This window comes from Amphiura filiformis, chromosome 15, assembly GCF_039555335.1.
Source record: "Amphiura filiformis chromosome 15, Afil_fr2py, whole genome shotgun sequence".
Lineage (NCBI taxonomy): Eukaryota > Metazoa > Echinodermata > Ophiuroidea > Amphilepidida > Amphiuridae > Amphiura > Amphiura filiformis.
The window spans coordinates 30,248,951-30,263,413 of NC_092642.1; the positions used below are offsets into that span (position 1 = coordinate 30,248,951).

The 14,463-nt window shown below is 37.1% G+C and overlaps 1 protein-coding gene across 1 annotated transcript in view; it reads right to left on the reverse strand.

Moving 5' to 3' along the window:
- Positions 1–867: 867 nt before the first annotated feature.
- The window catches only part of LOC140171502 (stimulated by retinoic acid gene 6 protein-like), an 84,597-nt gene continuing 71,001 nt past the window's right edge, over positions 868–14,463 (reverse strand). Inside the window, exons 2-6 of the mRNA XM_072194772.1 lie at positions 10,942–11,043; positions 7,956–8,119; positions 3,307–3,441; positions 2,687–2,832; positions 868–2,237 (exon numbers count right to left, since the gene is read on the reverse strand). Of these exons, the coding sequence (XP_072050873.1) occupies positions 2,058–2,237; positions 2,687–2,832; positions 3,307–3,441; positions 7,956–8,119; positions 10,942–11,043 (727 nt within the window). The 3' untranslated portion in view covers positions 868–2,057. The remainder of the gene's footprint in view (positions 2,238–2,686; positions 2,833–3,306; positions 3,442–7,955; positions 8,120–10,941; positions 11,044–14,463) is intronic.

Consider the following 14,463-nt stretch of genomic DNA (forward strand, 5'->3'; position numbering starts at 1 on the left):
GTGTTGTTTCATAAACCAGAATTCAACAAGTCGACAGAAGAATATATATATTCCTTTCTTGGAAGAGGACGCGCTGTGACGTAAACTAGATCTTCCCCGACACTACTGTCAGGTAGTAGTACCTTGAATACATAAAATATTTATGGTTCGCAATTTCCATTCTCTGAAGGAATTGGACTGTAAGCACATTAGCTAGCCCAGTACAAGCACGGGAAATCCAATATTATAATAGCCAATTGGTATTTTACAACACACGATGTAATCTTAGAAGGTACCAAGAACCATTATAAACATCATGAACATTAACCTTTCACATTACATCACTTCTTGTTGCTCAATTGATTGATTGGAGCAGAACATATTTTGCTCTATCATCCCACCTGTAAAACCTGATGGAAAAAAGAAACATCAATAATGGTCTCGATGGGAAAGGGATCAAGAGCGTTTTCCTCATTTTTTTTACCGCCTTTTTAAGGTCATTTTTTCTCATCGCTCTTTTTAAAATATTATTTACAAAAACACATGTGACATATTACTCCGTATAAGAACAACGACATATTTAATTCGTACCGGCATAACACTTTATAACAAACACATGCAGTTTACAATCTATTAAATACCGCAGATATACATTATATGCAAGATATTTGAAAATTACTTCCATTTAAAAGAAAAAGACAACGAATAATAAAATATTTTTTATAAACTGTAAGAAAATAAACATATATATAAATTTCTTTTTCATATGAAACAAAATGAAAACAGCAAAATGTAGTAAGAAAACAACTGAAAGCAAATTGAGAGAAAAGTATCGTATTGCACTAAGTCTACCGCATTCTATACAATTTTATTTACAATAAGATTTGTAAACGGATATATTGCAAACGATTAATACCTTAGTTAATCAGACCAAAAGTCACACTATGCATTTCATCTTGTCAAAACCAATTATGTTTTACTGACCTGACAGTTTGGACCTTCTTGGCGATGGTCGTCTTCAGAGCGATGTTTCACTTTCTGAGGTGATTACCCCTCTCGTCTCTGTTCATGGTGTCCAGTGCTCTCTTCCAACTGTACCAAGATGGACGAAACTGTTAAGTCAGTAAAACAAGCACAATTGGTTTTGACAAGATGAAATTTACAGTATGAGTTTCTACAAATCTATAACGAGAATAGAATAAAAGTATTAATAATTTTAACACAAATTACATGAATTAACATGTTGAAGTGCATTGCTAAGTTGTAACATGTAAATTATGTTAAATCAATCGCTTGCAACGCCTTTTACACTCCAAAAACCGTATCTAGCCATTGAACACATTTTTGCCTTTACCATCAATGTTCAATGGCTAAAATTGTCCATCAATACTATGCTGTTTAATATTCAAACACGTTTACAAAGGGAAGGCAAGAATGTGTTTAGAAAGGTGCTTCGGCAATGCTAAACACTGTTCATTCGCAGTCGTCTATCATTTCACGTGCGTAATGCATAGATTTAACATGTTAAAGTGTTAACTGTGATAGTTGCTATAGTAAATGATATATCTTTGGTAATCAGCTGATTTGAGCAGATTAGAACAAAGCACTGTACCTATATCGGGGAAGGCAAAATTGAGCAATATTTTGCAAATGTGCTAGTTTGTGCTCTGCCAATATGGCCTGTTTCGCGCCCCCTGGAAATTTTGGCCGATACACATAAAGCAGTTGTCGAGTAGAGTTTCCAATTTGTCTCACAAGTTAAAAATTATTAATGACCATTTACGAAAGTTGCAAAATATGTGCTAATCATCTCCTTTCACCATTTTCTTACCACAAAATTGGGTAGATTTATGTACAATTGCATATGAACGTGTCAGACCATGATCAGACACACATACGGTAAGACGCTTATTCATATAGTGTACTCAAATTTGGTGGATCAGAGCCTAAAGATTTTCCTCCCTTAAGGATTGAACGTCAAAATTACGCTACACGTACATCGCCTACGCACTATAAGAAAATTAATGTGACACTATTATAAGAAAATAATGTGACAAATTTCAGACATTAAGCGGTGATTACACAAAATTTGCCGGATTTGATTCTAAAAATGCATCCCCAGCCGCTTGCACAATGGAGCTAACGGACTGTGAGTGAGGCGGGTCAGAATGGTTGTCACTATGGTTACTGCCATTGTGGATGCTACTGTTCTCTTCTATCTCATTGTCGCCTGAAACATCTGGCTCCTCTTCGTTCATCTAAACAGAAAAATAACAATAAGTATAAATGAATAAAAACAAAGCATGCTTATACTTCATTAATTGCATGGCAATTCAGGGCCGGATTTACTGCAGGGGCCACAATGAAGGGGAAGGGGAAAAATTGTGAGAGGAATAACATTAAATTAAAAACAAAGGAAAAGGAAGTTGGAAAAGGTTGGAATGATCACATTCATTTGGCCTGGATTAAGACACAGTTGTCCTAACTTTACATCAAGTTAGCTTTATTTTGTCCAGGTCAAGTAATGAATTTTAAGGATAGCGTCTTGAAGCAAAAAATTAGGTTACAGTAATATGGGTGGGGTGTAACACTGAAAAACTATAGGAGGTTATCATGTTACCATGCGCAGGGAGCAGCAAAAGGTAAATCTGGCCCTACATGACATGGACAATGAAACTCCGGCAAGGCAACTAATTTATGACATTACCATTGCGTCTTCTCCTTTGTCAAGATCTTTAGATTTTGGTGAGCGGTGTTTTCTGATTGACGGATTACGTAGAAGCATGACAGCAACAAACCATCGATTTCTGGCAACTTTGTTTGGTCCTGTCGACGTGGTCTCTATTTCGGCTTCTGAAAACAATATATAAAATCGACTAGATTGGAAAACAAGACAGATATGTAATAATGTTTCGCTGTTGTTGTTGCTGGTAGTGCTATTATATACTGTTGTTTTGTATTTTAACAAGCTTTCAAATGGAGACTGGATCGGTTTATGTTTTAATTAAGGCATACCGAAGCAATGCTCACGTGCCGGAGTGCCGAACTCTTTTTCCTTTTTTCAGACTCTTTTTCACATTCCCCTGTATTAATTTGTTGTGTGAGGTTTGCCCGAGTCTGTTTTACCTTCCCAGCACTATGTTATGTCGGTACCCATTTATCATGTTTATTTGTACACATGGGTGGAAAGTGACAGCCTTGTCTAAGCACACAGCACGGGGCTGGAACCAACAACCGTTCGATTATGAGTCCGACTCTGAGCCCGTACCGCTACCCCACCGTGCCCTCTATAGGTAATTCAACATCATTAGTCATGAAGTTTCTCACCTTCTGTCTTCAAGATATATCTTTCGTGTCCTCCTGATTTGCTGTTGCTTTGCTGGAGTATGTGACAAAAACTGACCAATACTGGGTGGGTATGTGTGACTTCCAGTAGAAGAAAACCAAGGTATGATCTGTAACCTATAAATGCAAATAAGATAGCAGTCACGTTATTGTGAAAACTTGCTTTCTAGTGAATTGTAATTGTAAAAGTAATTCAAACATTTTTTATGACAAATACATTAATCTGAGTATTCACGACTTTTAAAAGCTTTCACCATCAGGGCTAATGGCTTGATCACAAGTGACTTGGTACACTGCTTTTCTCGCAAAACTTCTTTTTGACATTTCCTGGAAGTGACGAAGTTTTTGTTTTAAGCAGTGGATCGTGTACGTGATCGAGAGAAACCAGACCGTTATCACGGTTGATTGATTTTGCCCCTGTTTTGCGAATGTGGATAGGCTAAAGAAATGGCGTGATAAATGGGTTAAAACATCTCCGAAGAGCTATCGGAACCTGAACAGAAGTCTGCAGACAAGATTTTACCTCATACATTTTTGCTTGCGAGACAGCATGTGCAAAACTAAAGGTAGTAGGTAGCAGGTACGTTAACATCGGCAAAAGCCCCAAATCAAATATTTCTAAGGAAGAAAGAGTTGCGCTATATAGTGAATTAATCAAAAGGCATCATGATCATGGGTGCTAACAAGGAGGAAATATGCACGGTGGTACAGTCGACAAGTGAGTATGAAAGTTAAGGTTAAAGAGGTGCTTTAGCGATTTAGTGTTCAGATTTAAAGAGATTATAGTCTGAGGATAAGATCAACAAACGATCAACAAACGTTCCTATATCCAACAACAGAGAGCACACGTAGAATGCGTTATACCACCAAGATACACAATCCTGTTAATCCTATCAGACCAATAGTAGACTATGGGTCCCGGGTATGCCGTCTCTATTGCATATTCTAGGCTCTCGTAGACACACTCGCTCAGACCAGAGCAAGATCACTTTCCTGGACACTTTAATCGTCCACAAAGAAACGGGTTCACGAAGCTGCTGGTGCACCGCAAGAACACAGATGGACCAGTATCTAAATTTCCAGTCACAGCACGACCTTTGGGTTTTCTGGACACTAATGGATGGGATGGAACAATAAATACAGAAGCAGAAGACAAGAAAGAATAGGAGAATCTTTCGTGTCCTCCTGATTTGCTGTTGCTTTGCTGGAGTATGTGACAAAAACTGACCAATACTGGGTGGGTATGTGTGACTTCCAGTAGAAGAAAACCAAGGTATGATCTGTAAGGCCAAATAAAAAAATAAACATGTTTCACGTCCCCTCCCGCTTCCTTTTTTGAGGTTTCCTCAAATATATTTTTATTTTTTGAAATTCAGTTATAACTTTTCAAAAAATATGTCTAGGAAGTTGGGATGCATTCTATAGCCTTGTTAAGATACAAGAAACACTTTAGGAAGGTTTTGTGATCATTAGAGGGGTGTAACTCTCAGAACAACAAATAAAAAGGGCCTCCTCCTTTTTCCAGGCATTATTGTATACGCTAAAACAGCTCTAAGTATGGGTATTTACACCAATTTTGCGATAAAAAATAGAAAATAAAAAGCCCCCCTCTTCCTCCTTTTTTTCGAAAACCCGGACGTGAAACATGTTTTATTTTTTACTTTGCCTAACCTATAAATGCAAATAAGATAGCAGTCACGTTATTGTGAAAACTTGCTTTCTAGTGAATTGTAATTGTAAAAGTAATATTCAAACATTTTTTATGACAAATACATTAATCTGAGTATTCACGACTTTTAAAAGCTTTCACCATCAGGGCTAATGGCTTGATCACAAGTGACTTGGTCCACTGCTTTTCTCGCAAAACTTCTTTTTGACATTTCCTGGAAGTGACGAAGTTTTTGTTTTAAGCAGTGGATCGTGTACGTGATCGAGAGAAACCAGACCGTTATCACGGTTGATTGCTTTTGCCCCTGTTTTGCGAATGTGGATAGGCTAAAGAAATGGCGTGATAAATGGGTTAAAACATCTCCGAAGAGCTATCGGAACCTGGACAGCAGTCTGCAGACAAGATTTTACCTCATACATTTTTGCTTGCGAGACAGCATGTGCAAAACTAAAGGTAGTAGGTAGCAGGTACGTTAACATCGGCAAAAGCCCCAAATCAGATATTTCTAAGGAAGAAAGAGTTGCGCTATAGTGAATTAATCAAAAGGCATCATGATCATGGGAGCTAACAAGGAGGAAATATGCACGGTGGTACAGTCGACAAGTGAGTATGAAAGTTAAGGTTAAAGAGGTGCTTTAGCGATTTAGTGTTCAGATTTAAAGAGATTATAGTCTGAGGATAAGATCAACAAACGATCAACAAACGTTCCTATATCCAACAACAGAGAGCACACGTAGAATGCGTTATACCACCAAGATACACAATCCTGTTAATCCTATCAGACCAATAGTAGACTATGGGTCCCGGTATAGCATTCAGTTCTACATACTTACAAAGTATCATGTTTTGCATAACTTTGATTTTGCATAAAGAAACACCGCGCGATGTGTGTTGTAAGGGTGCATACTACCAAATTACTGTCCCTCATCATTTATTAGAGTGAGGACATTAGGATAATCATCCCTGAAAACAGAAACATACAGTCATGCAGCGTTCACTTAAGTGTGAAACATGTGTTTGAGCCTGAGGTATACTAGTCTCAGGTTTGAACAAGAACACTAATTTATGCAGGATACACCCCATGCAGCCTACGCCTATATGGTAGCAAACACGGAGAAGCTGAAGGTCACTCTGTATATTTATCTTTAGACAACAGCAGGTCAAGGCTGTTTATGTGTTGTTCGGTATCGGCTTTAGGGGCAGAATGGATACGGTCACTATTATAATATTCTCTACTTTCAAAGAATAATTTATATTGTATGTAGCCTAATACTCCCGGGCTAATACTTTAGGATTGTGGAGACAGATACAGATATTGCTAATTCATTTGTTACATACACTATCCGCTATATTTTGCCTTTTAAAATTTAAAGTTAACAATCATTGTGACATGCGCCCTTATTCACAAACACGAACTGCACGGGGTTTCCCAGCAAAACATGTATTTTTCATAGTGACCGTAAACATGGTAAAGTATGATATTTTGCATATGCAAAACTACATATTTTGCCGAAGTATGTAGTTTTGCATATGCAAAACTACATACTTTTGGAAAGTATGTAATTTTGCATATGCAAAATATCATATTTTGCAAAGGTATGTGGTTTTGCACGCAGCACCGGGTATGCCGTCTCTATTGCATATCCTAGGCTCTCGTAGACACACTCGCTCAGACCAGAGCAAGATCACTTTCCTGGACACTTTAATCGTCCACAAAGAAACGGGTTCACGAAGCTGCTGGTGCACCGCAAGAACACAGATGGACCAGTATCTAAATTTCCAGTCACAGCACGACCTTTGGGGTTTCTGGACACTAATGGATGGGATGGAACAATAAATACAGAAGCAGAAGACAAGAAAGAATAGGAGAACAAGATTAGAACAGCGTTAACGTGGTTACCCATAATGGTCTGAATAGAGTGAAACAGTAAATAAATGACAAATAACCGAAAGAAAGAGAAGGACGACCCGCCGCACGCGATCCATCAGGAAACATAACATCTCCATGGCCACGAGACTTACCAACACGCTAAAATGTCTGCTGATCCATGATCTGAAGGATAAAAAGGGAATTGGGCAGAGCAGTGACCTTGTATGTGTACAATATTATTGTAAAGGTTGCAATAAGGGGAGACTGGAAGACAGTTCGGGACAACGCTCCAAGAACATAATTTAAAAAGAAAGTTCACGAGAGCAATTCCAGAAAAGAATCAATAAGAACAACACAACTCAGCCATTTATACTGACCACATCGTTCAAGAAAATGACATCATAGAATGGGCGTGACAACAATCCTCGACAAGGACTCAAATGCATTCTCTATAAGAATAAGGGAAGCTATATACATTCGCAAAAAGAGGCCAAAGCAATCAACCGGGTTGAAGGTCTGGTTTCTCTCGATCACGTATACAAATCACTGCTAAAAACAAAAACATCGTCATTTACGGGAAATGTCAACAAGACATTTTGCTGGAAAAGCAATGGACCAAGTCACTTGTGATTAAGCCATTACCCTGATGGTGAAAGCTAAGAAAGTCGTGAGTACTCAGATTAATGGATTTGACAAGCAAAAAATGTTTGAATTATGCCGGGCATTCGGATGTCTGTCTGACATGTCTGAGAAAGGTAGTATTTTCAGAAACATGCATTCAATGGGTCGTTCATTTCGGAAACTTTAGGTACATACTAGTAGCTTAAAATATTGGTTTATTTTGGGTTTTTGTTTTTTAATTTAGTCTATTGTCAGGACAGGAAATAATATTACAGAATAAACCTAAATCCGTATAATCCAGTTCATGAAGTGTTGACCAATTATATTCAGATTTACATAAAGGAAAAATCTAATTTTCAGTATCCTTTAATTACAATTACAGTATTCACGCCATCATTTTTCAAGAAATATATACATACTGATTTGACTGAAAATATATAGATAAAACGATGAGGGCATTTTACCACTTACCAGTATCCCAGAGTTCCCAGCCTCTCATAAGAATACATCTATCCATGCGTCCAATGTAAAGTAACCCAAATATCAAGGCTTTGATGATACGCATTAGGCATGAGACTAAACCAATGGTCACATTGAGAAAGAACAGCAAAAATGTTGATACGTGGAAGACACGTCTGTATCAAAATAAAGTTAATATAGTCCTAAGTATTAAAGAAGACAACTAAATACTATCATTTACACAAAGTACATCTTTGTCGTTTCTCCTACCGACGAACACTACATATGTGACCGGACACAATTTGTATTCTGAGTTACAGTGTAAAATGTGCATGAAGGTCGTATTCATATAGGTATCTCAATTCGGTGCGACAAGTATCTCATGAAACACTGTTTAAACCAATCAATAATCATATTGCTGAAGAGGATAATACGCTTCTACATATTTCTATAGAATCCTTAAATAGTTCTTGTCTTTGTTTGCTTTGGCTAAATCCTTTTCAAGTGGTGGATAACAAAGCATTGTATTTTGTCTATGTATTTATAACCAACAATTAACCATGAGAGGACATTTCTGAACCTCGTTGACTTGGGGATGATTTGAAATGACCGCCAATTATGACTGTTTGATATTTCTTACCAGAAATGTGACAAAAGAGACACATGTAGAACCGAAAAAAGGTACAATTTTGTTGAAGGAACAGAGTTCAACAAACCATAACCCCGCTTCTGGATATCGTTTGAAGTCAAATGATATACCATTTTAAAGCTTATGATATCTATTTTCTACACACGAAATAAAACAATATTGACCGGGGACTTTACGGCTGATTCGTGGTGTCCAGTCACATATTATAAACATTTCGTTTTTGCTTAATTGTCAAGACATATCAAGGTATTAACAGCTGATACGATAAATCTGACGGGTTAGTGCCTAGATAGTTGCTAACCTCCTTTTTGAAGCTGACTCGTGATGATCTGGAATGATGTGAGACGGGAGTGCATTCCATGGCTAAAGATGGAATGGAAAATCTCTTTTGCTAGCTTTTGCTGTGCAATCCGTTATTGCATTGGTTGCTCACCCTGGGGTTCACCCGCGCTCAGCAAATCACGTAAGACACTTTTAAAACAGGTTATAGCCCACTCAGAGACGTTTGGTAGTCATCTGCATGTATTTGTCAGTATGCGGGAATACAGAAATAAGGCTTTCATTTTAACTGACTCTTCTGCTGAGTGGCTATGGTGCCACTCGTCATTGGGCGTATTTTGCCTATAAAAAGGGGTATGGATGCAGCCCAGAATGAGGTCTTGTGGGAGCACGGTGGCTTAGTGCAACATCGGACACGTATAATCATAGGGTCGCGGGTTCGAGTCACATCGTGACCATTGTTTTATCCTTGTGGGCAAGGTACTTAATCCCGTTTGCTTAACTTTACCGTTCACCCAGATGTAAATGTGTACCGGTTTACGCTAGGAAGGTAAATAGAACCTCAGTCTATAAATCATACACGGAACGGAGGAGCGTGGCCCCATGTCGCTTCGAAAGAGAGATGGGTAACTCTGACCTGTAAAGCATTAATCTTTGTATCTTAATAATAATATTATATTATTGTGAGAGTTATTGTGTGTCTTTTGGTAATTTTCTTTTCTAAAAAAGTTAGACATGTTGGATCTTTGCGCAAAAACTCATCAAGAAAATAATATCGATGTGCACAATGGGTTATTCCATAGACTTTGGATTTCCAGACTTTTTACTCAGTTGTGATTAATGGAAAACCAGAAATTTAAAGTGCCAAAGGCGAAAACATCCAAAAGAAAGATAGTTCAAATTCGGAAATCCTGAATTTGAGAGTTCATTTCGGACAATCCGTGATTTTTTTATTGCATTTCCAAGCTTTTTTCCAGAAACATTGGCAACTGGAATTCTAGTTATTTTCAGGAAGTGCAGATATTTTGTAATGAAAATTTACTTGTCTATAAGGGGTGCACATTTACTTTCTGGAATACTCCAATGCTCTTTACACTTTCATTACTCTGTCTCATGCATGCTTCAAGTTTCTGGATTTGAAATGATCTGGGAAATTTATAATGAATTATTAAACATTGCTAAATGCGTAGACCAAAAGGAGTAGAGAAAAAAAGGACAGCGAAATACGGGACAAAAAGATTCCTTTTTGGTAGTAGTCATGATACAAGCGGAATATGTTGAATTAAAATTCGTGTATAAATAATTTAACATGTTTCAGTCCCAGGGGGGGGCACTTCAATATGAAATGGATATAGGTGTAGGGCTGGCACTTTCGCACTAAGGGGCATTCGGTGAGAGCAAAATGTGAAAAATATGGGGTCATTGGGTGAGAGCATGATTTTTGGCATTGGGTGAGAGCAAAATGTAAAAAATATGGGGGCATTGGGTGAGAACATGACCTTTTTTTTTAAATGGAATCTTTGGGTGAGAGCCGAAACAGCGCCACAGAAACCTCGAAAATCGAATTTCTAGTTCTAAATGGCTTCAAATTTCTTTGTTTTTTAAAAATAAGTCACAAAATCAGTGATAAATGAAAATTGCTGTTCAAATTGAACTTGTAAGGGTCTTTGGGTGACAGATCAAATGAAAAAAATAGGGGGTCTTTGGGTGACAGAGCATGTGTTCGCAAAAAAATATGGGGTCTTTGGGTGACAGCGATGCTGAAAAAGGGGGTCTTAACAGCCCTACATACGCGTCACCTCCAAAGTTGGAGTGCCCCCCGGGTTTCAGTATAGTTCATAATGTTTCATTTCATAAGTATATCATAAGTAATTCATCATTGTTCCAAACTAATCCTAATCATCCTAATTCTCAAAATCATTATGTTGCTGTCCTTGCGGTTTTTTTAAATGCAAAATTTACAATTTTACAATTTGCTATAAAGAAATGCCTTTTTTTTACATAGGGGCCCTAAAGGAAACCACTGAGAAGAATTATTTTAGTGTTGTTGCTTTTTAGTCACGGTCTTACCTGTTATCTAAGCTTAATATTTCACCTTTTTTCTGTAAGAAAAAAAGTTTGGAAACAAACACTTGCAAGTAGTAGAAAACGTAGCCCACAACAAACGTCAACCTGTCAATATTGAAAAGAGGTAAAAATAGACATTATGAGTAATAATGGCAAGAACGATGGATCCAATCCCATCATGCATTTCGACAATTAACCAGTTTGAATAATTATTATAAGATTCACTGTCATTTGTATGGCGTGGAAATCTGCAGTGTTATAGCGTCAATAAATCGCGTCCAAAATTGCCGAAACACGGCCGGTTCCCCAAATCAAGCTCGGTGTTCCCCCATCAATTGACTCACGCTACGCCACGGCGTGGTTCGAATTCGTTACGAAAAACAAACGTTTAGTGGGGGCACCGGGGGCAACTCCAGTCAGAACTCTTTCCCCACCCACGTTTTCCCCAAAAGAAACTCAAAATGACGAACATTTCTACTTTTTGCTGTAATTGTGCGTAAAATTGTTTGATTTTGCACCCCCCTAAAATGCACTTTGCCTCTCCACCCGCCCGAAATATTCCTGTCGCCGCCACACGTTTCACATCAAGCGAAGTTTACCTGATAGCCTGAATATTTGCGAAATGTGTGATGGGAAGGCATCATTTCTGCAAACAGGTACAAGGTAAGCTTCAACAATTAAGTGTGACGGAATGCAAGTTTTGAATCTATTGTGTTTCTCAAGCCAAATGAAACGCATTTGTGAAGTTAAGGTCGTGGCGAGACCTCATGCATTAAATAAACAACAATGCCTGATATTATACACAGTGGACAAAAAGCGTCCACCCTTTCTCTGTATAGTCAATATTCCTTGAAAATAATTGATATTTATCTTGTATTAGGTTAATCTGGATTGTTCATATACTTATTTGCAGCAATTCATACCAGCTAATCTATTTTTGGTGACATGAGTTTTCGTAGTTTCAAGTTTGCAGGTATTTTTTTAATGAAACTATAACAAAAGATGTATCAACAAACTATAGATTTGCTAGTAAGAATTGCTAATTTCTAATATTTATAAACTATTCTTGAAACATCCCAATAATAATAGGGAAGCACGGTGGCCCAATGTTTAGGGCGCGAGCTTCATAATCGAAAGGTTACGGGTTCGAGCCCCACCACAGCCAGTGTGTTGCGTAGTTTAATTTCCAATTGCTTCACTCCACCCAGGTGTAAAATGGGGGAGCTGCTGGGGGTTATCACAATCTAAGTCGCTGAGAGTACCTGCGCATCAGTTGCGGACTTGGTGAAGCGGAAATGATTCTGATATATCCTAACGGCAGCGGAATAATTGTTGAAGTGTGCTGATAATTAGGTCATGCCTAGCTGAAGCTCACGTTAAATCAAACAACATTTATTTATTTTATTTATTTAAACAAATATGTATCACGAATAACGAATAAATCGTGAATATCAATGATTTATAGAAGACTGAATTAAAAAGACTAGTTTGCGTCTGATGTCAGGGCTAAGGCGTGGCGTGATTGGTTGCTGACCTGCGCAGTACGGCATTTTTGGCCTGGTTGACAGAACGTCATACGCAATCTAGTCTTTCTAATTTGGTCTTCAATTATAGTGTTCGTCTATTTTTAACATCTGCCATTTTTCACGTGACTTAGCAGAATCCAAAATGCAGGCCAAAATGACAAACACCATTTTTATATTTTCAAGTTTAACGTTAAGTTTTCCAGTTATGTTAAAATTGTTGTTATGTTAGTATGTGAGTATTGGAATAGAAGACGGGTGGTAAGGTTTATCGGATTGCAGTCCTGTAAAATTTCCCAACAGTGATAAAATAAATAAAAAATTGTTATTATTATTATTGTTGTTCAAAATCATTTAAGCATCGCTTGATGAGTCATACTGATACAAAGAACATTAACATTTACGTAGGTGTGGCCAATATTGTGTTCCACTTTGTTTAGTGGTACCTTATTCCACACCACATAAAAAAGTAACGTGTCCTTTACGCGGGTTGTTAATGATTTGGCTGTTGTTTCTTTTTTGTTTTATATCTGTTTTGAAGATTATAATTCAGTAAGATGAAGTTCTTAATGGGTATTGCCAGTCTTATTTCTTTTTATCTTGGGGTGCACTTTTGCATCCCATTTTGAAAGTTGTGGTGCAATTTCATCTGACGCAACGCAATTTAAAGTACAGTCTCAGACAATCAACACGCAAAGTTAGTACAATGTGGTATCGCAATTTTACGCACATCTTTTGTATCGCACAAGCGAATTTTGCGATAGGACTTATTTCGAACGTTGGGTATTTCCATATTCGTATAAATATAGCAAGCAATCAGATCATGCTGCAGTTTGGTGACATTGTCATGATGATTAACCTCTTTATTTTGTTTCAACTTGAAGTAAAATATGCAAAATCTCAAATAAAACTCAAACATGATAAACGCACGTTCTTATCTTTGTCTAAACAATTAAAAAAGTAAAGGAGACGAAGCAAATGATTACAAAATATTACAAAGTACATTAACTTTGAAGTTCAGCAGTTTAATATAAAACAATATAAATATTACTCTTTCCAGCAGAATAATATTTGCATAATATATATTTACTTTGAAGTTCAGCAATTTGGGTGGGAGTGTTCATAAATACTTGGGGGAGGGAGTTGGAACCTCCGACATCAAAATTTTTAGACCCCCTAGTATAGGGTGGATTTTGTTATCTCCTTTTTATGGTCTAAAGTATTTTTGACCCCCCCTTCATGTCCTAAAAGAGAGAAAAAAAAATGTTATTAACTCATTTGCTATAAATGACCTTTTGGAGTAATTACTCATTGGAGTTACAGTGTTACATCCAAATATAATGTGCACAAATTTAATTGACTTAAATTATGAGAATACACAATTGAATACCTAACATTCATTTGGAATGTGCATGCCTTGTCGTACATTTTACCCCGTACCTTTTAGGACCCATTTTTTTTATCCCCCTATAAGCATATTTTCCAACCCCCACCAAAGTATTTATGAACACCCGCTTTGTATAAAATATTATATTCTTTCCAGCAGAATAATATTATAATACAATTATATAATGATTGCAAAAACATTGCAAAGTACATTAACTTTGAAGTTCAGCAGTCGAATATAAATATTATGCCTTAGTATTCTTTCCAGTAGAATAATATAATTTTAGTAAAGCACTTGAAAAATCAATGCAATATATTTGTCCAGCTCTGTACATGCACAGCATGACGAGAATATTTGACGGTTTTTGATAAAGATACATAACAATATGAATAGATAATCAACTACAACTTTAGTGCCACATCAAATTGGTACACCGATACTACTGAGTGCATTGTAAAGAGTACAATAATCATGAGAGTGATGATTTACAGTATTTAATCTGATATTAATATTCAAATCATCAGCTGGATATATAATAATATAAACTGTAAGTTTCGAACATAGCAGATTTGAAGGAAAAGATCCATTTTAAAATCAGACCGAAGAGAATTACCA